Consider the following 26,457-nt stretch of genomic DNA (forward strand, 5'->3'; position numbering starts at 1 on the left):
GTGGATAATCAAATTTAATAAAACTAAAATAGTAGTTCTCATCCATCATGATGCATTAAATGTCAGAATGTACGTCATAATCTGAACTGTAGATACTCTTGGCCTGTGTTCGTTCCAGGTAAATGAGAGAATGAAGTCTGGGACATTTTTAGTTTGTTTACCATAATGTAGAGAGTGTGATGACAGTTCATCCTCTCGTGGGAGATAGTTTTTTTTGTTCAAGGTCAGATCTAAATAAGCTCCACAACAGGAAGAAAATCCTCTAGGGCGAAAATGTCTGCTTCTATGGAGGCCAAGTGCTGCAGGTTTTCTCACCTCTGGAAGTGATGCCCTGGTCAACCATGGACTTGGACCAGAAATGCTTTTATTTGCATATATTAATATGTAAATAAAGACAATGAATATTTAAAATTCTGAAATGTTATATTTATGTCCTTTTCAGAGATAGAAAAGAGAAATCCTACTTGCCAGTTTTCCTCATTATATATGTTTGAATTCTTATTTTAACTTTTAACTTATTTCAGGTAAATTATTAGCAACAGAAGACAGAAACTCTTGCTCTATGCATGATCTGAATTTGCAGATGCAAAGTGAGAGTTGGTCAAATGTTCAGTTATTTTGCATATATGTGTCCCATTATGTTAGTAACCAAAGCAAGACATTGTTAGAAAGTCTTTATTTTCATCTGTCAGTACTCATGTTTCATTGTTACCCCTTGTCCATTGGCTGTACTTATTTGGGAAGAAAGGGAATATATACCTAACCACACAATCCTGGTCTGTCCTCCCCTATTATACAAAAAAAAGGCCATTGCATAGTTGATGAGCATATAAATAACATATAATATATTTGTAAGTGGAATACTACTTGGCAGTAAAAATGAACAAAATGCTGATCCATGCCACAACGTGGGTGAGCCTTGGGGGAGGGTACTCTTTGGTAAGTGACTAAATTTATCTATTTAACTCTGTCTCTCGAAAGCCCATCATTCTTTCCCACATGTCTGATCTTCCCAGAATATTTTGAAGTAGCTTCCTGGTCTTGGGTGATTCTGGGTTGAATCTCTGCTGTTATCTCCACAGCCATTATCAGTTATTCTAGCCTAATCAACTATATCCAATGATATACTCCATGATATACTACTGGGCAGTAGAATCTGATTAATAAAATGTGGTCTGGAAGAAGGGCATCTGTTCCTCCACAGAGCCTGTGCTTCAAAACACCTCATTTGCTTGGTATAAACTCTGGGGGAATTGTACAATTTTATTGTTAGACATCCAGTGAATTTTAAAATGCCACTGGAGTTTGAAGTCCTATATATCAAGAAACAAAACTAATAAAGCTCAAGTGATTCTATGGATTGAGTTCACAGAGCTCTTTTGATCCCTGAAGACTTTTCTTCCTGGACGTTTTATCCCATTTAATTTAGTGTCTCTGAAATATCAATACAAGCTGGCCAATTGCTGAGTCTGTTCTTATATTGCTTACAGATGTCTGAGCTGTTGACAACTTAGCTCATCTTCTGCTCTAAATCTGAGGGGAAGGATAAAAACATCTTTTATGCCTTAGGAAAAAAAAAAACTGTCCTGTTTCCCTGTAAATATTGTGTTCACCCAAGTATAAACATATGCTCTTTGACCTGGTGGAATTATTATCTGACCTGAGGTAGTATCCCTTGCCAGTACTGGATTCAGCCTCCCTTTGTTACCCAGTACTCAAGCAACAAGTAAGTATTGGGCAATGCTGTGCAGAACAGTAAGCCCTACTCATATGCAGATATGTGAGCAGCTCAGGGCACCTGAAAGTTAAAGCCATAAATGCTCTTTGCATTGTCAAGTAAAGATGTTTATGATATATTATTGTTAAGTGAAAAAAAGAGCTTGTAAAACTACACTTAGCTTTCTGGTTCTAGTAACAGAGTGGGATGAGCTTGTGCTACCCTTCCTTGTACTAAAAACACATAAAATGCAAATAAAATATAAAGTTTAATAAAAAAGGGAAATATTTGCAAATCACATATCTGATAAGAGTCTTATACCCAGACTATATGCATATATACTCTGTACACCTTTGTACATATATATAAACTCTTACAATGCAACAATAAAAAAGACAAACCTACTGTGTAAAAGGGCAAATGATTTGAATAGACTTTTCTCCAAAAAGAGAGATACAGGTGACCAATAAGTACATGAAAAGATACTTAACATTATTTATCACTAGGGAAGTGCAAATCAAAACCAGAATTAGATACCACCAGATACCCCCTAGAATAGCTAAAATAAAAAAGGCAGAGAATAGTGTACTGCTGAGGATGGAGAGAAATTGGAACCCTTGTATACTGCCAATGGGAATTTAAAATGTGCAGCCACTTGGAAAATGGTGGGGTTTTTAAAAATTATTTATTTATTTATATTTTACATCATTGTACATTTTTATACAGTTTGCTTTCTTTTCTCAGGTGTAGTCCTCATAGAATTTCCACCACCAATTCACCCATGCACCATCACTATAGTCCCTTGTGCTCTTCCCACCCTTGTTTTGATCCCTCTCCCCTCACCTGCAGAATGTCTCTGATTTATAGTTGCCTATTTATTTTTGTTTTGTTCTGTTGTGTTTTTTATTGTTCTTATTTTTTCCCCTGATCCCTTATTTGGTTCCCTTACATCCTCCTATAAGTGAAACCATCCAATATTTTTCTTTTTCCTTCTGACTTATTTCACTGAGCATAATCCCTTCTAGCTCCATCCATGTTGCTGCGAATAGCTTGAGTTTATCTTTTTTTTGATTGCTGAATAGTATTCTATTGTGTATATGTACCACATCTTCTTGATCCAGTCATCTATTTTTGGGCACTTGGGTTGTTTTCAAGTCTTACCTATTATAAAAGTACTGTAATAAATATAGGGGTGGAGGTATCCTTTTGAATTAATGTTTTTGTGTCCTTTGGGTGGATCCCTAGGAGTGGAATTGCTGGGTCATATGGTAGCTCCATTTTTAGTAGCCTGAGGAGCCTCCACACAGCTTTCCATAGTGGTTGGACTAGTTTGTATTCCCACCAGCAGTGCAGGAGAGTTCCTTTTTCACCACATCCTCACCAACATTTACTATTGCTAGTTTTTTTTAATATGTGCCATTCTCACTGGTATAAGGTGGTATCTCATTGTGGTTCTGATTTGTATTTCCCTGATTATGAGGGATGTTGAACATTTTTTCATATCCCTGTTGGCCATTTGCATTTCTTCTTTGGAGAAGTGTCTTTTAAGTTCTTCTGCCCATTTTTTGACTCTGGTGGTTTCTTAAAAGGTGAGGCATAGCATTATCATATGACTTGGTAATTCCACTCCTGGAATTGAAATACATGTCCACACACAAAAACTGGTTCATAGATGTTTATGGAAGCATTATTCATAATAGCCACAAAAGTAGAAAGAAATATGCATAGTTGGTGAACATATAAATAAAATAATGTATTTTTGTAAGTGGAATATTGTTTGACAGTAAAACTGAGCAAAGCATTAATACATGCTACAATGCTACAACACGGGTGAATCTTGAACATATGGAAAGAAAATAAAATAGATGCAAAAGGCCATAGATGGTATTATTCCATTTATATTAAATGTCCAGAACAGGCAAATTCATAGAAATAGAAAGTAGACTAGTGGTTGGTAGGAACTGAGGGGTGGGAGAGTGAGGAGTGACTGCTGAATTGGTATGGGGTTACTTCTTTGAGGTGATGAAAATGTTTTGGAGTTATTTAGTAATTGTGATTATATAACTTTGTGAATATACTAAAAACACTGAATTATAAAACTTAAATGGTAAATTTTGTGGTATATCGATTATATCTCAATTTTTTTTCAGCTTGGGGAGAAAGTAAGAAAGGGAAATTCTCAGGAGGTGGAAGTGAAGATAGAATTTAAAACCAGAGTAGTCATCTAAGTCAGACAGAATAGAGCAAATTCAAAACCAGTAAAAGGAAGAATATTAAATAAGCAGTATATACAGTCATCATAAAACAAACATAATATATATGTATTTGTGTATATATATATTTGTATGTATATGTATGCCCTCACACACATATACACACAAATATATGCACACAAAAATATATATTTGTATGTTACATGTTACATTGTAACATTTCAGGGAAGGATGGGTCAAGCTGTCCATTTATCTTTGGCAGTAAGTAGCACCATTTAATCCACTACAGGGGTTATTTGAGTGTTTATAGAAACTGGTAGGATAGTATGGGCCTTCCTAACAAGACACAAGACTAAGAAGTCATAAAAGAAAAGACTGACAGATTTAACTACAGAAGAATCAAACACTTCTAAGTGATGAAAGATACCATAAACAAACTCGAAAAGACAAAAACAAAATGGGAGAAAATATTTGCCTCATACATCATAGATATATCTAGGATGAATTGCACAATCTCGAACTGGGTACAAAAAAATAAATTACTTTTGTTAGGTTTGTGAAAGTCTCCATTTTTGCAACAGGAAAAGCAATCCAAACTTGACTTGATTCCTTTCAGTTAGTTTGGCCAGGTAACTCAGTCTGTTTGGGGTATGTCTTGCCTATTGGGGTATTTCCTTTCCTTCTCAAAAAGTGCACAGGGCGGTGTGAGCAATGTCATGTTTTTCATTAATGTGACTGACCTTGTGCTCAGTGACCATGAGTTCTTTGGAAGAAGGCATTGTCTTTTACCCAAATCTGAATCTGCAGTGCGTAGGATTTGCCCATCACCCAGAGAATCTTTACTGAGTCACATTGATTTGAAAGCTTTTAAGATCCCTGGGTGCTGCATTTTCCAGGGATATTAAATAGGGCCAGGGCTGCATTTATTATATTCCCAGCAGGACCCTGTGTGGATTAATGTTTTAACATAAATAAATGATTCCCTGTTCCTTTAAAACAGCATTAAGTTAAAGTTTTTATTTTTTAAGGATGGGCTTAGTTTTATCATAATTTGTGTTTCAATCTTGTGTCTGTAATATAAAAAGGTTTTTTTGTGTTTTCTCATAGAAAATAGTACATACAGATGTGCACAAAATTAATCCAACATTAGGGTTCCTTCTGGAAATTGTATCGGGCAATTGATCTTACTTAGTGTTATTGTCTTACAGGAAGATCCTTCGTGGTTGCTCGGCCTGTGAAAGGGCCAGGACAGGGTGCTGTGGCAGGGGGAGAGACACCAACCTAACATGCTCCTTGTCTTTTCCTCCCCTTTCCCACCCGCCTCCCAGTGAGATGAAGCAGAAGCTGGATGAGGAAGGCAGCAAGTGCAGCATCCTTTCCAAACATGAGAAGTTCGTGGAGCACTGCTGCATGCGCTGCTGCTCGCCCTTCACCTTCCTTGTCAACACCAAGCGCAGGTGTGGGGACTGCAAGTTCAACGTCTGCAAGAGCTGCTGCTCATACCAGAAGCAGGAGAAGGTCTGGGTGTGCTGCGTCTGCCAGCAAACCAGGTGAGTGCCCAGGGTAGTGCAGGGGCCTCTGCTTGGGTCAGCGCCTTCCTTTAATCAGCCAAAAAGGACCTGAGGGCTGGGTCCTCGTCTGGCCTCTTTTTTCCATACACTCAGTCCTGAAGCCTGCATTATATTCTTGGGAATGAGGCTGGGGGCAGGAAACATGGGGGTGAGTTAGGCAGATTACTGGGGGGTGACAGAATGCACAAGTGTTGATCCCAGGATATGGTGATAGCTGCCTATAAATTCACCATCAGCACTGGGGCACAGCAGGGAGTCGCCAGCTCTAGGGTCTGGAGAAAGCTTCATCGAGGACAAGAAATAAGCACAGAATGGTAAAAGCTAAAACAGAAAAAGAGTTAATGGCGTGGAAAGGGGTGATGACCGCCATGAAGGAAATGGCTGGTGTGAGGTTTTCATGCAGGCACGTGTTTACATTCTTCTCCGGCGGCCGGCAGAGCATTTCTTTGATACACTGATTATTTGGAACCGAAGGAGTTCGATAAGCTTGGCATTTTCCCCTTGGAATTCTCAAGTCTTTGCTGGTGATCGCGTCTGTAGCATGTCTGTGTTGCTGCCCCCTGACATGAAGCCCTGCAGTGGGGAGCAAGGCTGAGCGGGCTGCTTCCCGAGAGCACCGGCTGGGGAGTGCATGCTTCCCCCTCTCTTCTTCCTTCTTCTCCTCAAATGTTAGTACCCACGTGATAGTGACTTTCAGATTTCCTCCAGTCTTCTCTATGGATCAGAAAAATCTCCAAATTTACAAAACAGTTAACACCAGTAAATCATGCCATCCAGCCTCTCCCACATCTGAGGTTGAGCTGTGCGAGGGGGTCTATTATCAGTTATTATTCAATGACATGTTGCTTTCAACTGAGCAGCAGTAATGTTAAGTGACCCTCAGGATCACGTCACTTTCCTTTGAGAAGGAAAGGAAATAGCCCGATAGGACTTTTCTCAAAAGCCAGGTGTTCTGATTCCAATCCTGTGCTATTTCATTTATACTAGATTATCTCAAGGAATTGCCATGTGTTGAAAAAATAAATTGTAAAAATGACGGTAAATGGCTCCTTGGGCTGCCTTTTAAATTTCTAGTTCACATTTCTAGCCACTTAATGGGAGGCAGCAGGCCCAGCTAGGTATTCCATTTAATCATACATCATGTCCACACTGTATGGCAGCTCCTGTATCTCAAAAGTAGGACATCAGAAAATAAAGTCCTACTCATAGAAGGATGCCTGGAATGACATCCAAAAAAACAAGTGTACGCTTGTCCCCCCGCCTTTTTTTTTTAAGAAAAGGGAGAATTGCTGATGAATCTTCCACATTTGGTAGAATCTAGTATCTAGTACAGAGAGAACACACCCAACCTTGTTTAATCAAAGCTGGTAGGAAGATGCTGAGGAGGAAGAACTTTGTAGTCTCAATCTTGTATGATTTCCCGTGGGGATGTCTCTAAGAGTCTTAGGATTATTATTGAATGAAGCCAAAAAAAAAAAAAAAATAGAAAAGACACAGAGATGGCCAAGTTGAACCCAATGCCTGTTCTGCTGTTGATGGGATCCAGAATTCTCCCTCATGACAGCGTTTTATTTTAGCCCATCCTAGGAGCCTGTCCAGGAAAGAAAGCCATGATCGATGAGGCAAGTTTTCACTTTTTGAAATTTCTCTAATTTGGTGGAGAAGTATGTCCAGGTCAGAGTGTTCTGATGTGTGGCTTGTGGGCTGATGGTCTTATACATTGTTCTTGGATCACTTCCATGACTTTTGAAGCCTGTCTCAGAGAGTAGATTTAATTGGTATAGTCATAAGCTGTGTCAACTCTCAGTGTTATGAAGATACCCAGTCAGATTCACCATGTGAAACATTTAAGGAATATTTTGACTTGAACCAAGTCAGGTAAACAATCATTTTTAAAATCTGCCCAATGTCTTGAAACAACTAAAAGTTTCCAGCAGATTGTTTGGACTTCAAGTCCAGACTTGACCTGGCAGAAGCCGGCATCCTGCTGGGTGATGGCATGTGGGTGCTCTATGCTCCGCTCTGCTTGGTCCTTTCACTGCTTGGCCCCACAGGCAAACTGAAATTTACCTCTCAGTTTGGAAGTGATTTACTTTAGACATTAGTCTTTGGGACAGTCCTCCAGTGTATTCATTTTCAAGTGATGGAATTTAAAAACACTGTGTTTCACGAAGAACACATTTATGTGTAGGAAATAGCAATAGAATAGCGGATAGTAGCTCTGTGAGGCCACTGCAGCCCCATATTTTACTCCCACTGCCCACCATGAGCTTTTCCTTTCCTATGTAAATTAACCCCATTTTTGCTCTATTGGTTTAATTTCTAGCTGTTTATCCAGTGACTACCGTGTGCATATATTTGTAGATACCATGGAGCCATATATAATGCTAAAAAATTATTCACAAAAAATTAAGGAGCTAGGAGTTGAGGGTAGACAGTCACACAACATTAACAAATTGCATTGGAGGTAAATGACTGTATCAAGACCAAAGGCTTGTCTGTGGTGTAGTTCTAACTGCATGACTCTAGTTGAATATGGAGTATTTATCAGTCTACCCAGAGAGTGTCAAATCATATAAAAATGGTGATAATCAGCCACTTCAGCTTTTTTCTTTTTCATCTCCCTAAATCTACATGTCCTGATGTTTTGTTTGATTACTTATTCCAGTAAGAGCATTTTAAGAATTTTAGATGAAAATTCACTTGGTTGTTGTAATTATGATCAGATGGTTTCTTCTTTGGTTCTTATCTTCCATATGTTTTGCATTCAAATGTATTTTGCTCAGTATTTCTTTAAACATTTAAATTTGGGAGATTAACAAACATCAGATGAATTTGTTTCAGACTGAATGATGGATTGCTAATTTTAGAAATTACATAGCAAATGGGATATGGCTGAATCATTCTCTTTGTCATTTTGCATCATATATAAATTTATTTTCTTGACAATTTATTGTATAGAGTCATTCTAACATTATAAATAAGGACCTGTAAAATAGTTGCATTTTAAGACTTCTTCAGGAAACCCAGCTTTTAGAGCGAGCCCAAGTATCCTATGTTTCACTCTTATCACTTGGGTCACATTAATCCAAGACTGATGTCACTGCTTTCCTTGGAAACAAATTGGCTTCCTAACTCTTTGCTTCATTATAAAAATTGTTCTCTATGATTTTTGTCATTTTGTGCTACCTCCTTTAACACAGAGCAATTTTGCAGATTGTTCTTAGGGAATAAGAGAAAAAACTATCCTTGAAACTTAAATCAAAACACGTCGCCTTATGATACCACTTTGGTTTTTCTGAGAACTGTAAGAGTTCGTTTCTGCTCACGTGGAGTGGAATGGAATGTCCTTTACTTCTCTTTGATCTCTTGCTAGTTGGTTTTCAGATAGCCCACATGATTTATAAATTAGCATACTGTCCATTTGATAAAACTCCATAGTATGTTTTAGAGATACCCCAAAAGGTTAGCAATGTATCGTGGTAAGATAGAATGTTAAAAATTACTGCTATAGAATAGGGACATTCATAGGTTATGTATAGGGAAATATATAGGGAAACACAGAATCTCACTAGAAATCAGAGAATAGAGATACATGTTTCAGTTAGCTTCTTTTTCTCAATAAATTAATGATTTTTTTCATCATTCTACTTAGTGTTGACAAGGGTAGATTGAAAAAGGCACTCTCATCTACTGCTGGCCAAGTCTAAATGGGCATAACCTTTTATCAGCATTTATCAAGAACCTTTAGCATGTCCAGGGCTTTTTACCCAGCAATTTCAATTTTGAAAGCCTTTACCTAAAGAGACAACAAAAAATTTTAGTGCTATACAAAAATAACTTGCACTGAATTCTTTGTAGTGTAAGAAATGGAATCAAAATGCCCAACAAGAGAACAATGGAAGTAAATTAGGGTACCTTTGATGACAGAATCTGACAAGACCTCTCCAATAATACGTATATTGTTTCAGCATGGCTAGATTCTTCTATTAAAATGTTAGATTTAAAACTGAAGTGTAAAATGTACCTATCCTATAATCACTATATATATATTTTTTTTTTAATGACACAGTAAAAACTAAAGTGACTGAAACAAAAACTAAAAGGAAATACACAATTATTAACAGTAATTGTTCTTTGGGATGTAAGCTTAATGAATAATTTTTCTCTTACCAGTATTTTTCATTTTGTTTCCAAGTTTCCCACATTTTATATATGTGCTTTCATAGCCAGTTATAAGTAAAGTAAACATAACGAAATCTAGGACTTACCCCTTTTTCCCCTCCACATTCTAAAGCCCTGTGCACAGTCACCCCAATGTTGCTTTCCTCCAGAAGCCCTCCTGCTTTTTGCCACAGGGCTAAAACCCCCAAACTTCCCCGGGAAAATGAAACCATTAAAGGTGACATATTTTGACATCCCAACTAATGGGCAATTTAGGTTACAGATAGCAGCCTGTCTAGGACCCATCTCCATAGTGACTGTGACCACCTTCCTCCACCAAGTCCATGTCAGGGTGACCGGAATCTTAAGGGAGATGAAAATTCTTTAAAATTTAAAATGCTCCCCCATGAAAGCCAACTACCTACTTTCTGTTCACTAATTCTTTACTATCAAAAGATTAAATTGCAAATAAACACATCCAGAGTGCCTGCTGTGAGCGTGGGATTTACTTTGCCTTTTTCACATCAGTTATTTCTGCTAATCCTTATAAGAATTCTATGACGGGCAGAAGACTAGCCCAATTTGTGAGCCAAGGAAGTCAGACATTCATAAATACTATGTGGCTAACCAAGGTCACCTTGTTAGTTTCAAGTTCAGAAGGTCCCTTACAAGCTCTCGGGAATACAGCCTGGGCCTCTGGGCCTTGAGCTGCTCAGTGGGTCTCAGTAATCAGCCACCTGGACCCTATTTTTGTATCTGTAGAGCGGTAGACAGCCTGTGCTCCCTCGTGGTGTCAAAAAACTGGTGTAGGTTTCTGTCCCCTTTGAAGAGCCTTTGTGTCCACAGTCAGTTTCACACTCCCGTTTCCTGTGTGGCCATGGCAGTGAGAACAGATGACACAGGAGTGACTGTCCTCAGGGAGGGAGGACACAGTATAGAGGTCTCACAGCCCCAGCCACTGCATAGGACTTTGGCAGTCCATCTTACCTGAGGCTCTTCAGCCCATTTCTCCTGTCTGGGTGATAGGAGGTGAGTAGTATTGTCTTCCTTGAATGATGAATCCCCAGCCTGTATTTTTTAGGGAAAGTAAAGAGTGTGATATTTTGTGATGCTGAGCACTAGGAGCATGAATTACATCTTTGAGATATTTTGATCAAACACTGACCTTTCAACACATTTTTCATAGGTTAAAAAGAAGAAGAAAGCTTTACCTTGATGTATAAAGTTTAATAAGCTCCTGATTAAATTTGTAATACTTACAATGCCTGAGCATTTAGGATACAATTTTAGGCTGACAACCATAGGTTTTTGATTAATGTGAGTTTGTTTGCATAAGGGGCTGTGACGATTGATTTTATGTGTCATCTTGGCTAGGCCATGCTACTCAAATATCTAGTCCGATCATAGTCTAGATGTTGCTTTGAAAATATTATTTTAGTAGATTAACATTTAAAATAGTAGACTTTTAATAAAGCAGATTACCCTCCATAATGTGGGTACAACTGAAGATAAATATTTCATACTTGGAGTCTCATGACTCAAAAACAATTGCAGTTCAACTTATTACAGTTATTTCTATGACAAAGAATAAAACAGGGTGATCATGACAGACATAAACATATGACAGTAAAATAAAATTCTGCAAGACAGATAAAATGGGATAGAAGTATCTGTTCAAGATGAAAATAAAAAATGTCAGTCTCCCAACTGTTAAAGGAATCAGCAAACTATGGCCCACAGACCAAATCTGGCTGTTCACCTGTTTTTATAAAAAAAAAGTTTCGGGCCTACTCTGGTGGCGCAGCGGTTGAGCGCTGGTGGCTGCATTTAGCTAACAGGTTGCAAACAAACTGATATCTAATGTTCCTTGTTCAGTTTGTAGTCATGACAATCAGTAGAAAATGATCTTTAAAATCAAGCCAGCCAGCCATCAAACAGCTTCTTGTGATTTCGGGAAAACAAAAGCCAAAAATATTTTTTAAAAAAACACCTGTGGGGGCCTCCCCAGTGGCTCAGCGGGTTGAGCACAGCACTGTGAAACTGTCCATAGCCTCTGCAGCACTGGTTCGATTCCTGCCAGCCAGGGAGATTCCCACTTAGCGTGGCAGACCTCTCCTGTCTTGCCCGCTGTACTTCAGTCCTTCTGCCTTTTCTATTCCCTGCTCTGTCTCTGGTGAATTCTCTCACCCTCCCGTGCCTCTGGCCTGTTCCCTAGTGCTTGTATAAATAAATAAAATCTTAAAAAAAAAAAAAAAAAAAAACCTGTGCTTGAGATATTTGCTGATTTTCTGGAGGTGGAAATGCCCATCTCTCTGTTTTGTCCCTCTTTACTGGCCATACTATACCAAGGATGTGAACAAGATTTACATAAAAGTGTCCCCATTATAATAATGCTTAACCCCTGCATAGTGGTTCAAATGTCTTTCCTCAGGAATTATATCCAGAGCTAACAGATCTTGTTAAAAGGCCTTTACCAAGAGAAACAGCTTCTCTGTTCAGGTACGTCTTGGCCCAGTAAGTCGGAATGCCCAGAATAGAGTCCACTTACACTGTTAGCTGGAGATTCTCCTTAAATTGATAATACAGAAACGAGAGACCCATTGAGAATGGTTGAAGACCTAACGGGGACCAAACCATGTGTATTATTAATATTCACATAAACATTATCATGGTTGTATGTGTGATAACAAATATAGAACATGCGAATTTGGGTTCTGAGGTAACATCTAAGGAGGTGATGGAAGCTTAGCCAGGAGTTACAAGAGTGTCCCAGTCCCCGCTCCAGTCCCCCATCCCCATCACCATTCACCTTCCTGGATTCTGCTCTGGCCATACTTCCCCCTCCCTTCCCAACCTGCACAAGAACGGCTGTTTCATTATCCTAGGCTTTCCATATCAATAAGAAGATGCAGTCCTCCAGTTGCTCAGACCTCATATAGAGATGGTGTCTTTGACAGGGTGATTCTAGAGGTCTGGGCTCCCCTGCTCCTGACTGTGCTCTGCTCAGGCCCATGAGTCCCTGAGCATGCCCACATCCCTGGCAACTTGAGCGTTTCCAGGTCCTGAAAATGCCTTCTTTGCTGTGAGCTGCCCATGCACACCTTGCAGATTTTGCTTTTCAGCAGCACCAAAACTTTCAGTGTAAGCTTCTTTAGGAACATGAACAGTTTCTAGGTCAAGTGAAACTGAAAATGCATTATCTTATATCAATGTGCTGGCCCCAATAGGCAGGGCAGTCTTACCCCATCTTATAAATGAGCAGATTGAGACCAAGAGGCTCAAGGGACTCACCCAAGTTCACACACATGCAGCCATCATCGAGTCCATGGAAGCCAAGACCCAGCACCAGGGTTAAATCCTGCCACACAGCAGGCACTCAGTTGTTGGTTGTTGAAATCATGAGAGACTAGAAACTCAGTTCTGAATCCCAGCACCCCTCAACCCATACTCGGCCACACTTTGAATGACAAATAGCTGTGTTGGTCAGAGATCAGTTTTCTTCGGAAGCATCATGTCAGTGGGAATGAGACAATGAAGGATTAACTGTAGTTATTGGAGCAATTATTGAAGAAGCCTGTGAGCAGGCCAGGGGAAACAGGAGAATTGATATTTAGGAATTTCTGTTCAAAAACATTTATTTCAAATCCGTTTAACTGCTCATTATTTTTGCCAAGCACTGGGTTTTATATTGATAATATCGCAATAAATAATACATAGCTCTTGACCTCAGGGAGCTCACATTTGAATAATTGTATGTGTGTGTGGAGAGGGAGGATAGTAACTAAAACTTAAAAGCCTGTAATTACAACATAATTGTCTAAGTGCTCGAATTCATGTGTGAAAGGTGTGGTTGGAGAAAGAAACAACCATCACTTCTGATTTGAGAAGTCTGAGACAGCTTTATAAGCTTTACAGTGGTCAGGCCACATAAGTAGGATCTCGATGGATAAGGAGGCCGCCAAAAAAGACTGGGGAACAAGAACAAACATACAGACTAATGGAATCGAATAGAAAATCCAGAAATAAACCCACAGATTTATGGTCAACTAATATTTGACAAAGGAGCAAAGACTATGCATTGGAGCAAAGAAAGTTTGTTCAATAAATGGTGCTGGGAAAACTGGGTCGCTACATGCAAAAGAATGAAGCTTGACCACTACCTCACACCATACACAAAAGTCAACTCAAAATGGATTAAAGAACTAGACATAAGACCTGAAACCATAAAATACATAGAAGGAAATATAGGCGAAACACTACGTGATTTGCATATCAAAGACATCTTTACAGACACATCACCCAAAGCAGTGATAGTGAAGGCAAAGATAAACAGCTGGGACTACATCAAATTAAAGAGCTTCTGCACAGCAAAAGAGACAATAACAAAAACAAAGAGAAACCCCACCAACCGGGAGAAAATTTTTGCACACAACACTAATGATAAAGGACTGATCACAAAAATCTGCAAAGAGCTGATGAGACTCAACAACAACAAAGAAAATAATCCAGTCAAAAAATGGACAGAAGAGCTAAAAAGAAACTTCTCTGAAGAGGAAATGCAAATGGCCAACAGGCATATGAAAAAATGTTCAACATCACTTGCAATCAGGGAAATGCAAATCAAAACTACCATGAGATACCATCTTACACCAGTGAGAATGGCACATATTAAAAAAACTAGCAACAACAAATGTTGGCGAGGGTGTGGAGAAAAAGGAACTCTCCTGCACTGTTGGTGGGAGTGCAAACTGGTCCAACCACTATGGAGAGCTGTGTGGAGATTTCTGGACCTACTAAACATAGAGCTTCCACAGGATCCAGCAATTCCACTCCTAGGTATTTACCCAAAGGACACAGAAACATCAATTCCAAAGAACACCTGCACCCCTATGTTATAGCAGCACTGTTTACAATAGCTAAGCTTTGGAAACAGCCCAAATGCCCAAAAATAGATGACTAGATCAAGAAGATGTGGTACATATATACCATGGAATATTACTCAGCATTCAAAAAAGATAAACACATGCAATTTGCAGCAACATGGATGGTGCTGGAAGGGATCATGCTCAGTGAAATAAGCCAAAAAGAAAAAGAAAAATACCGGATGGTCTCACTCATAGCAGGAATCTAGAAAACTTAAATAAGGGACCAGGAAAATGAATAACTGTAAGAAAGTGAAAATCAAAATCAACAAAAACTATGAACCAGAGACACTTTTTGGGGGGTGGGGGCGGGAGGGGAGGGATTGGGGTCAGAATGGGGGGATTGCAATTGTATGGGGAATATAAAAATAAAATTTATTAATTAAAAAAAAAAACAAACAAAAAAGACTGGGGAGCATGTTCTAAAGCAGTGTAGACCTCAACCCTCCCCCCCCACACACTCACACACTTTTTTGTTTGTTTCAGGACAATTAAGAAACAGCAAAAATATCTACAGGTCACTTCAAATTTTTATTTTCAATAAAGAAAAGCACTATCATCAACTGTATTGCACATTCTGTTGCTCTTGTCCCCTAACTAAAGAGTTTTCTTATCCTTTCTTCATTGTTCTGAGGAAGGGGTCTGCACTGTGATCAACATACTGGAGACAGTGTTATGGAGATGACCCCTGCACTGCCTGCTTTGGCACTTCATGCATTTTGAGCATCAGCACCAGCGCTGACTATGGGCCAAAAGTGAACAGAAAGCTGTGGCTTGGGCGGGTAATGGAGAAGTTGGCAATGCTTTGGGGAGTGGAGAAGAGGGGCCATGTGCCCAAGGTCAGCGTGTTAAGTAATCTGCAAAGAAATGACTTCCTGCCCCAACCACAGCTCCCTTGATTGTGAGGCTAGAAGGGTATTTCTTGGGCAGGCTTCTCTGGAGATGGGCTTGGGATATGGGGGTGAAAGTGGACTCTTTCATCTTTCTGCACCTCTGCCCCAGTTGTGTGTGTTGTGCTCTGCAACAACATCCTGTGTGGAGTGGGAATGCACAGTGCGCCAGCCCCAGCTGCAGCTCTGGGAGGCAGCAGTGGCCTGGGAGGACATGCTCTGGTGGGTGCCCGCCTGACCAGGTGCGATGGGATTGATCAGTGGTCAGACTTTTGTTTTCTTGTTCCTACACTAGATCTTGGTCCTTCCCCAAAGCCACTGAGATTCTAGTTGTTTATTGGTGCTCTAGGTGGGTGGGGCTGGAGCCTGAGGCCTCTAGATAACCTGAGGACACTACAAGGTGGCTCAGTATGAATAGGGTTCAGAGTGCAGCTGCGGGGTGGGTGGAAAAGCAGGAGGCCAGGGCAGGGAGTGCCCTTGGGCTTTTTGGAGAGGATCTTCAGCCTTTGGAGATGACCAGCAGTGCTTCCAGAACCACCCAATGCCTGGAGTATGACTCCACATACATGTAGGTGTGTTACAGGGCAGGGAGAGGGGCAGCCCAAACCCCGCAAACCTGCCTATTCTGTATAGGGTTCTGCCATCCGCCGCATCAACACAAAACTTGAGACTTTAGTGGGAAGGACTTTAATACAATTAGGTAACAATACAGGAAAGGCTAAGAATCTAATTTCTAAATCAAGCACCCAACATTAGCCATCCCCTCGTGGGGAAAACTCCATCCAAATGGGATTGGCCCAGAGCAAGGCCCCAAAGCCTGCCACAGTCTAAAGCATCTTCCAGTGGGGACCCACAGAAAAGAGTCAGAAACAACCAGACAAGCCCAGAAGGAAAAGAGCAAAATCAAAATCAAGATAAAAGCTGCCATTGTCACCTCCCCACGGGTCTCACCCACATCTGTGTCACCCAGTCCACGACCAAAAGACAAGCACAGTTTCTTCACGTGTCTCTCCATTCCATGTGCCTCCTCCAGGTCTCCTCCTGGCTCCATCCTGCTTCCTTCCTTCCTCAGTCTCCTCTGCAGCGTCTTCTCTCCCTGCTCAGCTCCACCCTCCCTTGGGTGGGGCAGGGAACCTGGAACCTCCCCCTTTCCTGGGGACCACCCTGTTACAGGTGGGCAGTGGGGAGCTTCCCTCACCACCCCCACACATATCTTGGCATTCACTTCCCTCCTGGCAGTGTTTATTTTACAATTTCTTATTTCACTATCGGTTGTCCTGAGAGAGAAGGTGGGAGAATTCATGGGCTCAGTTTTCAGCTCAGAACCGGCCTATATTAGACTTTTTCCTTCAAGCTGGAGGCCTGACACCCTTAAACACATGACAGGGACTCTTGTAACTGTGTGTTCTCCAAGTCCTTCCCCCTTCCAGACTCTCCAGGCTCATGATTTTCTTTCCTGGATGAGTATTGCCATTCTCCCTACTGCTGTTAGGACAAGCTTTATTTAGAGAGGATTTTATGTAACAACCACTTACATAATACCGTGTGCTAGGCATGCTCTACAAGTGTTGTAAACATTTTCTCTTTTCATTTTCATAATGATCATCAGAAATGGGCACTAGTTTCCTCATTTTACATATAGGTAACAGGCATGAAGCAGTTAAACAACTTAGGTGACTGGATTAGATTTCCTTTAACAGCTTTGGTTCAATAGATGGAACTGGATTGGCTGGAAAACCACAGCACATCATAAAATCAAGCAGGTTGGGTTCTTCACTGAAATCAGTCAGACTGTGTGGTGTGTTGGAAATTGCACTGTCTGGGGAGTTACCTAAGTGAGTTCAAATCTACCACTCACTGTGTGAAGAAAGTGTAGGGATAACCGTGCCCAACTCTCAGAGCTGTGGTGAGAATTAAATTGCAGAAAGTTGCTTCAGTGCCTGACATTTAGGTGTTGACAGGACGTTGGTGACTATTGTTATTATTGCCCTCAACCCGCCAGGATCTAGCATTGCTGGCTTCCAAGCGCCCTAGAGAGCCCCTCGTGCTTGTGAACCCTCTGGTGTTGGCCCTCCCCACACCTCAGTCCCCACCCCTCTTCTTCCCTTCTGCCCCCACCCACAAGCCTGCCTCCTTGTCTACTGGATTCTGGCATGCTCTGGGTGACAGAAGGAACCTCAATTAGGATTTCAGAGAAGCCTAAACAAAGTTCTGTGGTGAAGGCTGCTTCAAACCAGTGCATTCTTCATATTTTCCTTCTGCCTGGCTTATGCAAACCAGCTTATTCCTGGGATTGCATTCTGGGCTAAGGCCACTGATTTTCACAGGGGCTGAGCTTCACAGAAGGACATTTGCAAACAGAAGGACAATTGGGGGAATGGAGAATGGGGAGGTCACAGCAGAGCCCATGAGTGGCCTGGAAGAGTCATGTGTAAATCTAGGCAGACTCCATGTGTTGTGGGCTGATGAGCGAGGAGAAAGATGCTGACATGTGCGCACAGGCAGCAAATGCCTTGGCAACAGCTAGTGAGTCCTATGCAGGGACCTCAGTGGCTCCTTATGGACCACCCTTCTTCTGTTCTTCATACCTTGTCTGGCACTGCCACACGTGGAGCCTAAAATACATCTTCAAAAGGGCAGCGATCCTCTCCAGAAGACACTTGTGTTCTCTGTTGGCAGCACCTTCCGGGGTGGGTTTTGGTGACCTCTTAGGGTTTTTTCCCACCCTACATTCATTCATTAAACCCACATGACCTGCAGTAGACAAACTGGATCTGAATCCTGGATCAACCACTTATTTGCTGTGTGATCCTGGGAAAGTTATTCAACTTTTTTGAGTCTGGGAATAATGAGAACTTTCTCAAAAGGTTCTTGTAAAGAAAAAAGAAATGAGGTATGTAAATCACTTAGCAATGCCTAGCCCCAATAACTGGTAGCTATTATTATATTGTTTTCATTTTTGAGGTTGGTAAATAGCTTTTTCCTTTCTTTATAAAATATTAAACACAGTATTATTGCCTATGAGCAGGAAGGCATTTTCTCGATTGGCCGTGCTCCTTTTTTTAGCACAGCAAAAGTCATTTAAATTTTATAATTAATTCCCATAGTTTCTTTCCCAGCATTGACTCAGGGCAGTTAAACACATCACCGCTTGGGAATCAACAAATGAGGAGACTTTGTGCACCTTCGGAAAGATTACACAGGGTCGCTCAGTGAATGTTTGCAGATATTAAGACTCAAATCATCACTAACAACTTTTAAATGTTAGTGCCCCTAGGAACTAAAACTGCACAGCAGGACTATGGCTTCAATGCAAACATTAGGGAAAAACTATTTGAGTTGTTGTATCACAATACACATTTCTCTCTGCTCAAATGAAATGCTTACTCATCGAGCTATGTTTATGTTATACAGCTGGTTTCTTAACTTTGCAACAAGAACATTGTCTCTAAAATTCAAGATTTTAAAATTTGCTAGGTTTTACTACAGTTACACAAGGAGAATTAAAAATGATAAGGTGGCTCTTTTTTGGCTGATAATGGGCAGTGGAATGGTTGGAAGGCAGGCCATCTAGCAGCAAAGGGCCTAAGGAAAGCAAACTTGTACCAGTGGCAGAGCAGGACTGTTAGAGCTGGAATTGTTCATACTTTTCTTTAAGGAGGGGACGGTCAAAGGGAAAGAGAATTATGGTTTAGTATTGCTAATCCTGGCTTTCAGACCTGGTCCTACATTTGTTTGAATAAAAGACATTGATTATATCCTTTTCTCTGAGGACATTTGTAGTTATTCTTACATAGTTTTTGTCAACACAGGCAGCAGTGGGAAACTTAATTTGCTTCTCCCATTACAGCTGAATTCATTTTTATTTTTGTCTTCTTGTTTTGCTTTGACCCTGGATGCCCATAGATATGCCTTGATGTTGATTATTCAATACCTAATTTTCTTAAAATTCAGCATGTCCTTTAATCTATAATTGAGATCTTCCTTTATTTTAGAAAAACCTTTTTCTATTACAGTGAATCTCAAACTTGAGTTGCATCAGAATCACCAACAGAACTTATTAAGACAAAAATTTTGAGGCCTGAACCCAGAGTATCTGATATGGTAAGGTTTAGGAGAGCCTCTAAAGTGTGCATTTCTAAAAAAATATCTCTTCCTATTAATGTTTCTCTTTTTCAAGGACACCAATTATACAAATAGTAGATCTCCTGTCCCTGCCTCCATCTCCATCGAGCTTTCTCTAGTGCTGAATTCTTGATTCTGTCCTTTCAATTGCTTTATTTTCTCCAGCCCACCTTGTCCTTGATGGGGCTGAACTCCTTGTCTCACTGTTGTTTATAATGTTCTTTTTATTTTCCTTTTTTGTTTTGAAGTATCTTTGTGAAAATTATGTGATAGCTCCATGTATGTCAACTTTTTGAATGGAGGACATTCTTCCTGGATCTACCCTTTGTGAAATGCTTGTGTGGTAAAAAGTTTAGAAGGAGTCACAGATAATCTGAAATTTTGGTCTGTTGCTATAGGATACTTTCTCAAGGGCTACCAAGAACATGACCAACCTCACAGTGAGCCCTACACACTATAGTGTGTGTGTGTTTGTGTGTGTATGTACTAGTCACTATTTTTTATAATATAATTTATTTATATATATTTTGCATCATTGTTCATTTTTGCACAATGTTTGCTTTCTCCTCTCAGCTATAGTTTCATCACCAATGCACCATCACTATAGTCCCTCGTGCTTGTCCCTCCCCTGTTCTGATCCCCTCTGCCTCCATAATGTCTCTGATTTATAGTTGCCTGCTAATTTTTTTTTATTGTTATTATTTTTCCCCTGATACCTTATTTGGTACCCCTATATTCCTCCTATAAGTGAAACTATCCATGAGTTATCACTATTAACTTTTCTAGCTGTCTGACATCAGAGTCTCTGGGGAAGCTTATCACCTACACTTTCTATTCCATCCTGCCACAGAAACTGCCTGCTTCTTTCAAACATGGCTCCCCTGTGTTATCTTATTCAGTGCTCCTGTCCTGCCATGGATCTAGAGCTTCATACCTGGGGAGAGGGAGGCCTTCAAAGCTGTCAGATGTTGAACAGCAAATGCAGAGGATTTTTCCCTTTATGTTACCAGACATCATTTATTTGCCCCTTAGGGCTGACCCCTGCTTTGAAGAACTCTGTACTCTGGCCATTTTGCCTGAAAACTGTGAGCTCATCACATATGGCTTCAGAGAGGAGAATAGAGAAGTAATGCCTTTATTCTTATTTTTAAACCAGAAGCCTTTTGCTAAATGCACTTACAATAGCTTAGGACATGGAGACAGCCTAAGTGTCCATCAGCAGACAACTGGATCAAGAAAATGTGGTCTATTCACACTATGGAATGATGAAGTACAGCTCTTCACAGCAACATGGAGGGATTTGAGGGAATTACTTGTAGTAAAGCAGGTCAGAATGATGAAGATAAATACCAGATATTTACATAAAGGAAGATTTGACAAAGTAAAAGGCTTACCAGCACTAATGGAGATTAGTGCATACCATGTGTGCTCTGAGGTTCAGGCAGAGGGGCGGGGGCGGGGACAAAGGGGATATAAAGACTGGTGGTGGAGAAAATAAGAAAGAAAAGGAGAGTATTTGTTGTGATATTATTAACAATGACCAAAAAAAGTGAATTAGTTAGTTGTTCTATTTCTAAATGTTTAGCCAGTCTACATACTATTAATTGGGATTTACCAGTCCTAAGAACCCATCTCAGTGGCTCTGTTTTCTACTAAACTTTAAATCTCAGACCAACTCACTATTGAGGTGCAATAATAAATATGCATCAGAGGAGCCAACGGGGAAACCCAGGTTTCAGGTATGCTCACTGTGTCTATTCTAAAGAATTGTCCATGATCCATCAAAAATGGCTACAAGTGAAAAAGCAGAAATATGTGAAAGTACTTATATGGGAGTTTTAATATAAGAATTTTTTGTTGTATTTTGATAAAAACCTTTAAAAATTTTTCAATAATTTATAATTTAAGCTACAAACACCTTCGTCTCTCCACACATCTAAGTCCCATTCTTTGAATGTGACCAGTAAATCCCAATTAAGACATAGGTTAAGTTTGTGCAATGAAGCAAGGCTTGGGAATGGGATTAGGTCAGCATTACGGTGCAGGGTCAGATGAAGCTGTACGTGGAGCTGAGAGGTTTAGGTAAAGCTGCTCTACATACCTTCCTCTCATACAGCCAAGGAGTAATCCCTATTTGGGAAATGAAGAAAAAAAAATTTTAAATATATTCTTCTTTACAAATGATAGTGATCAACCAAGAAAAGTTTTGCCACTTTTAGTTTGTGACTATGTTCTGCATAAACTCAGCTTTTTTTTTTTCCCTAAGAGAACAACACTGACAAAAAGTGTGTGTTTTGTTTGTGATAATATTTGCAAATAAGACCTAAATATGCATCTTCATGCTTAAATATTTTAAAGGGTTGTGGTTACATCTTGGGAAATATTAAGGATTTGAGTATGAGATTTTTATATTAAACAAACAAAAGAAAGATTCGAGACTTGCACAGTTGAATTGAATATGCTTTCATAATCATTCAACAGGAGAGCCATATTAATGTTGCTATAGATATCTTTGATTAAAAGCCTCATTATGCCATGCATTTTTAAAAATTCTACTTTTTATTTAAATTAGAAATTTAATATTAAAATATTTTAAAAGCTTGAAAGAAAGATAATATTGAAAGTATTTTATCAAATCATCCATTATGTAAATGTCCAATATTTATCTTTGTCATTCTGATTTGCTTTAAATGACTAAAGATAATATTAAAAGATTTATATAGTGTAAAAATTATACCAGATATATTTTATATAGATATGTTCTAGAATGTGGGTAATTTAATAGGAGATCCATAGCAAATCCCTAGTATGAAATAATGGAAACTATATCAGCAGCACAGTCATACTTACTTTTTACATACTACTATTTTATTTAAATCCATCAACTCTTGTCCACAATGCTATACAATATTCATAGTTGAATTTTATTTACATAGCCTACAATTAATCAACCCATTTTTGTGATGTAAACATTGGCATTTCATTTCCCAGTTTTATTTTGCAACTACTGACAGTATTCCTATGGACACCTTTACATAGTTGTACCTTTGCTTCTGGTTTTTTTCTTTAGAAAATCCCTAGGAGTAAAACTCCTGGCTCAAGGACTATATACCTATATTTTTCTGGATCTTCTTAAGTAGTACTATCTTGCTTTCTCACAGAATGGTGTGAACTTATTCTGCCATCAGCAATAAACATCAATTTCAGCAAAAATGACAAAATCAGGTTCTCTAATTTTCTAAGTTCATACTGCTTTGCTGAAAATAAAACACTGTTCTGCTGTAGGAGAGCACAATATATCAATGACTTTGAATGTTTTCCTCTAAAGACCCTGTTTACCTCTTGAGATAGTTGGGGATATATTGCCCAATTTGTGCCACTGAAACCAGGGCTGTGATTGCAAATGTGTTGGATAGAGTCACTCCCCAAACAATTACAATAGTAACATCAAAGATGACTGGCCACAAATCACAAATAATAATAATGAAAAAAAATTGAAATATTGTGAGAATTGCCAAAATTCACACAGAGATGTGAAGTGAGCCCATGCCATTGGAAAAAAATGGTGCCAACGGACTTGCTAGTTGTAGGGTTTCCCAGCCCTTTCATTTGTAAAAGATGCAATTATTTGTGGGGTATAATAAAGGGAAGCACAATAAAATGAAGACTGTCTTATTAACATAATATCATACATTAATAATCCAAAGAAGAGCCTCCGTGGTGGCACAGGTGGTTGAGCACCGCACTGTGAAGCTGTCCGCAGCCTCTGCAGCGCGGGTTTGATCCCAGCCAGCCCGCGAGAATCCCACATGGCGAAGCAGACCTCTCCTGTCTCACCTGCTGCTCCCCTCAGCAGTGTATTTTGTGAGCCTGCCTGTTCTGTTCCCCACTCTGTCTCTGGCAAATCCTCTCACCCTCCCACGCATCTGGCCTGTACCCCGGTTCTTATATAAAAATAAACCTTTAAAAAAATAATCCAAAGAAAATCAGCCATATGCATCTCTGGTAAGTAAATAGATACTAAAAAATGCACTGGAAAAACCCATTATCTTTTCCATTTTATAATCAATTCTAGAATAGGAAGCAAAGGTTTTCTTAATGATAAACACCTGTATGTGAGCTTACCATTCCTGTATCTTCTTAAGCCAAAGGTAGATTGTCACTAACAGGTAAGCACCATGAATGCACACACTGAAGGCAAGGATGTTTATAATCACCAATGTCAGCTAACAGAACAGAAAAAGAAATAAAATATCTAAAAATGTAAAAAGAGGAGACAAAAGCCCTATTTTCAGAAGGTGTGATTGTGAAACTAGCAAGGTAGGAGACTAAAAGCCAATTGCAGGAATTGACAGTGGGGACTTAGAGGGTGGGATTAGGGTCAGTTTTTTCCGTTGTATTTTTCTCTATTTCAGAAACTGTTATCTTTTAAGCTGAGAAATGAAAGCATTTTGCTTTGTTCTGAGTTTAGTGGAAAGATACACAGTTCTCAACTTAGGAAAATGACATGTCACTACCATCAGGTAAATACACTTCAAGGCAGCTGTCTACGGTGACACTCCAAAGTGAGGCGTAATAATAATAATAAATATGCAGACAGCATCTCACTGGCTAATCCAATGTGAGCAGACACCATGTGGGTGGCTGTATTAATATTGATAACCCCCTTTTCCACTTTATGTGACAGTTTACAGTGCACTGTTCTAGTTCCCTCTCATTTCAATTAGAGGGTAAAACAAAGCCATGACACTTTTGTATAGTGATTGTGAAGCCACATATTAAAATATAGTCTAGAAATATAAATGCATATATATCCTGAACACTGTGGAACCCAGGTCCCTCCTCTTCCTCTTACACAGACATGAGTCTCCCACAGGTTCAGCTGCTACTGAGAAAGACCCAATGGTCTCCTCTCCCATCCTTGTTGCCAAGCCTCCCAGATTAGCACTTGTGACTTGCCTTCTTATGTGTGGCAGACAGTTCTGCCAAGCATTGTCTTGTGCGTGGAGAAGAAATCCCTATTTTAGAGACAATACGGACCATGGGTTCTGTTGGAGGAGACGTGGGCATGCGGGCCTCCACCTGTCCAGACATTTGGAGTTCCTTGGGAAAGCAGAATAGGCCCACAGGCCACAGAATCCTCCTTCTCCCTCCCCTTTTTGTCATGCCTTCTTCTGTTTTCTAAAAAAAAAAAAACCTGTATATAAAATTTGTTATTTAATTTGTGGTAGAATTTACTTATCAGGGGTTGATAGTTTCTTTTTAGGGGGAATAAAGGAGGATCAGAAGGTCAAAAGCTGAAAAAGTCTGCCAAGAGTCAAGGATATCCATGAAGAGGCCACTAGAAAGAGATGGCCAGTGCTGAAGGGTGGCTGAGGATTGTTAAATTGAAGGAATATTCACAGGGGGACAGGCAGGGGAGCTAGGGGATGTAGTCCATGAAGCACACAGTACAGGTGAATAGATTTAGAATTGAAAGCATCAAGTCATGGTTAACTTCCTTAAATATTCCACAATGGCTTGACTGTATATTCATGAGTTATTAGAGTGTCTTATATTTATTATTAGACCAAGCAAGCCTGATGTTAGGTTATCCAACTCTTATATATTCTGGTTCATTTTTGCTTTCTTAATCTATCAGTTACTAAGTGAGGCATTTCAAAATCTACCATAATAATAGATTTGTCTAGTTCCCTTTGTGATTCTATGTATTAAGTTCATGCTTTATGCATTTGAGGCTATGTTATGAGATACCTACAGGTTTAGAATTACAATAATATTCCTTTTTCAATTTGGCTTTCTGTACTGCATTTTGGATAGTTTGTTTACATCTGTTCTTCATTTCACTAATTCCCTATAAAGTTGTGTTTAACTTGCTGTGTAACCCATGCATCCAGTTTGCTGTTTCAAGTGTGATTTTCTTTTTAGAAACTGTTTGCATTTCAAATCTAATTGATCAATTTATAACTAATTCTTTTTTTTTAAGATTTATTTATTTATTTATGCAAGCACTGGGTACGTCAGAAGCGTGGGAGGGTGAGAGAATTCACCAGAGCCAGAGCGGGGAGCAGAGCAGGCAGAATGATGGAGTACGCTGCTGAGGGGCACAGCAGGCGGGGCAGGAGAGGTCTGCGTGCCATGTGGGACCCTCACTGGTGGCCGGGGATGGAACTGGTGCTGCAGAGGCTGTGGGCAGCTTCGCAGCCCAGCGCTCAACCGCTGTGCCACTGGGGAGGCCCTTTATCACTTGTTCTTTGCTTATAACTTCAGGGTCCTTTTATTTCTTTGCACTTATTAAGCTAATATTTTTCTAATTCTAATATCTAAGGTATTGACTAATATGACTATTATCTCTTGAGTCTCCTCACCCTTGCTCAGGATTATCCAGATTTAGCAGATACTCTGTTAGCTTTTTGGGTTTTTTTTTTTCTTTTTTCTTTTTTTTTAAAGATTTTTATTTATTTATGCATATAAGAGCTGGGGTATAGGTCAGAGGTCTGGGAGGTGAGAGGATTTACCAGAGACAGTGTGGGGAACTGAACAGGCAGACTAAACGAAACACACTGATGAGGGGAGCAGCCGAGGGGGGCGGGCTGGAGAGGTCTGCTTTGCCATGTGGGCTGCTTTCTGGCAGGCTGGGGATCGAACTCGTGCTGCAGAGGCTGCAGATTGCTTCATAGTGCGGCTCTTAACCCCCTGCGCCACCAGGGAGAGCCTGGGTTCTTTTTTCTTAACTAATAATCAGAATGCAGGATAAAACCATATGAAAGATTTGTGGTTATGACTTAGTTTCACAAATTTTTAGAGGTTATTATTCTACCCATTTCAAATATGATTTATCCCCTCCATCAACAA

At 39.8% G+C, this 26,457-nt stretch overlaps 1 protein-coding gene across 1 annotated transcript in view; it reads left to right on the forward strand.

The window, feature by feature from the left end:
• The window catches only part of MYRIP (myosin VIIA and Rab interacting protein), a 236,970-nt gene that overhangs the window by 90,224 nt on the left and 120,289 nt on the right, over positions 1-26,457 (forward strand). Inside the window, exon 3 of the mRNA XM_037526745.2 lies at positions 5,259-5,480. Coding sequence (XP_037382642.2) covers positions 5,259-5,480 — 222 coding nt within the window. The remainder of the gene's footprint in view (positions 1-5,258; positions 5,481-26,457) is intronic.

This window comes from Talpa occidentalis, unplaced genomic scaffold, assembly GCF_014898055.3.
Source record: "Talpa occidentalis isolate TD23 unplaced genomic scaffold, MPIMG_talOcc4v2.1 talOcc4.10, whole genome shotgun sequence".
NCBI lineage: Eukaryota > Metazoa > Chordata > Mammalia > Eulipotyphla > Talpidae > Talpa > Talpa occidentalis.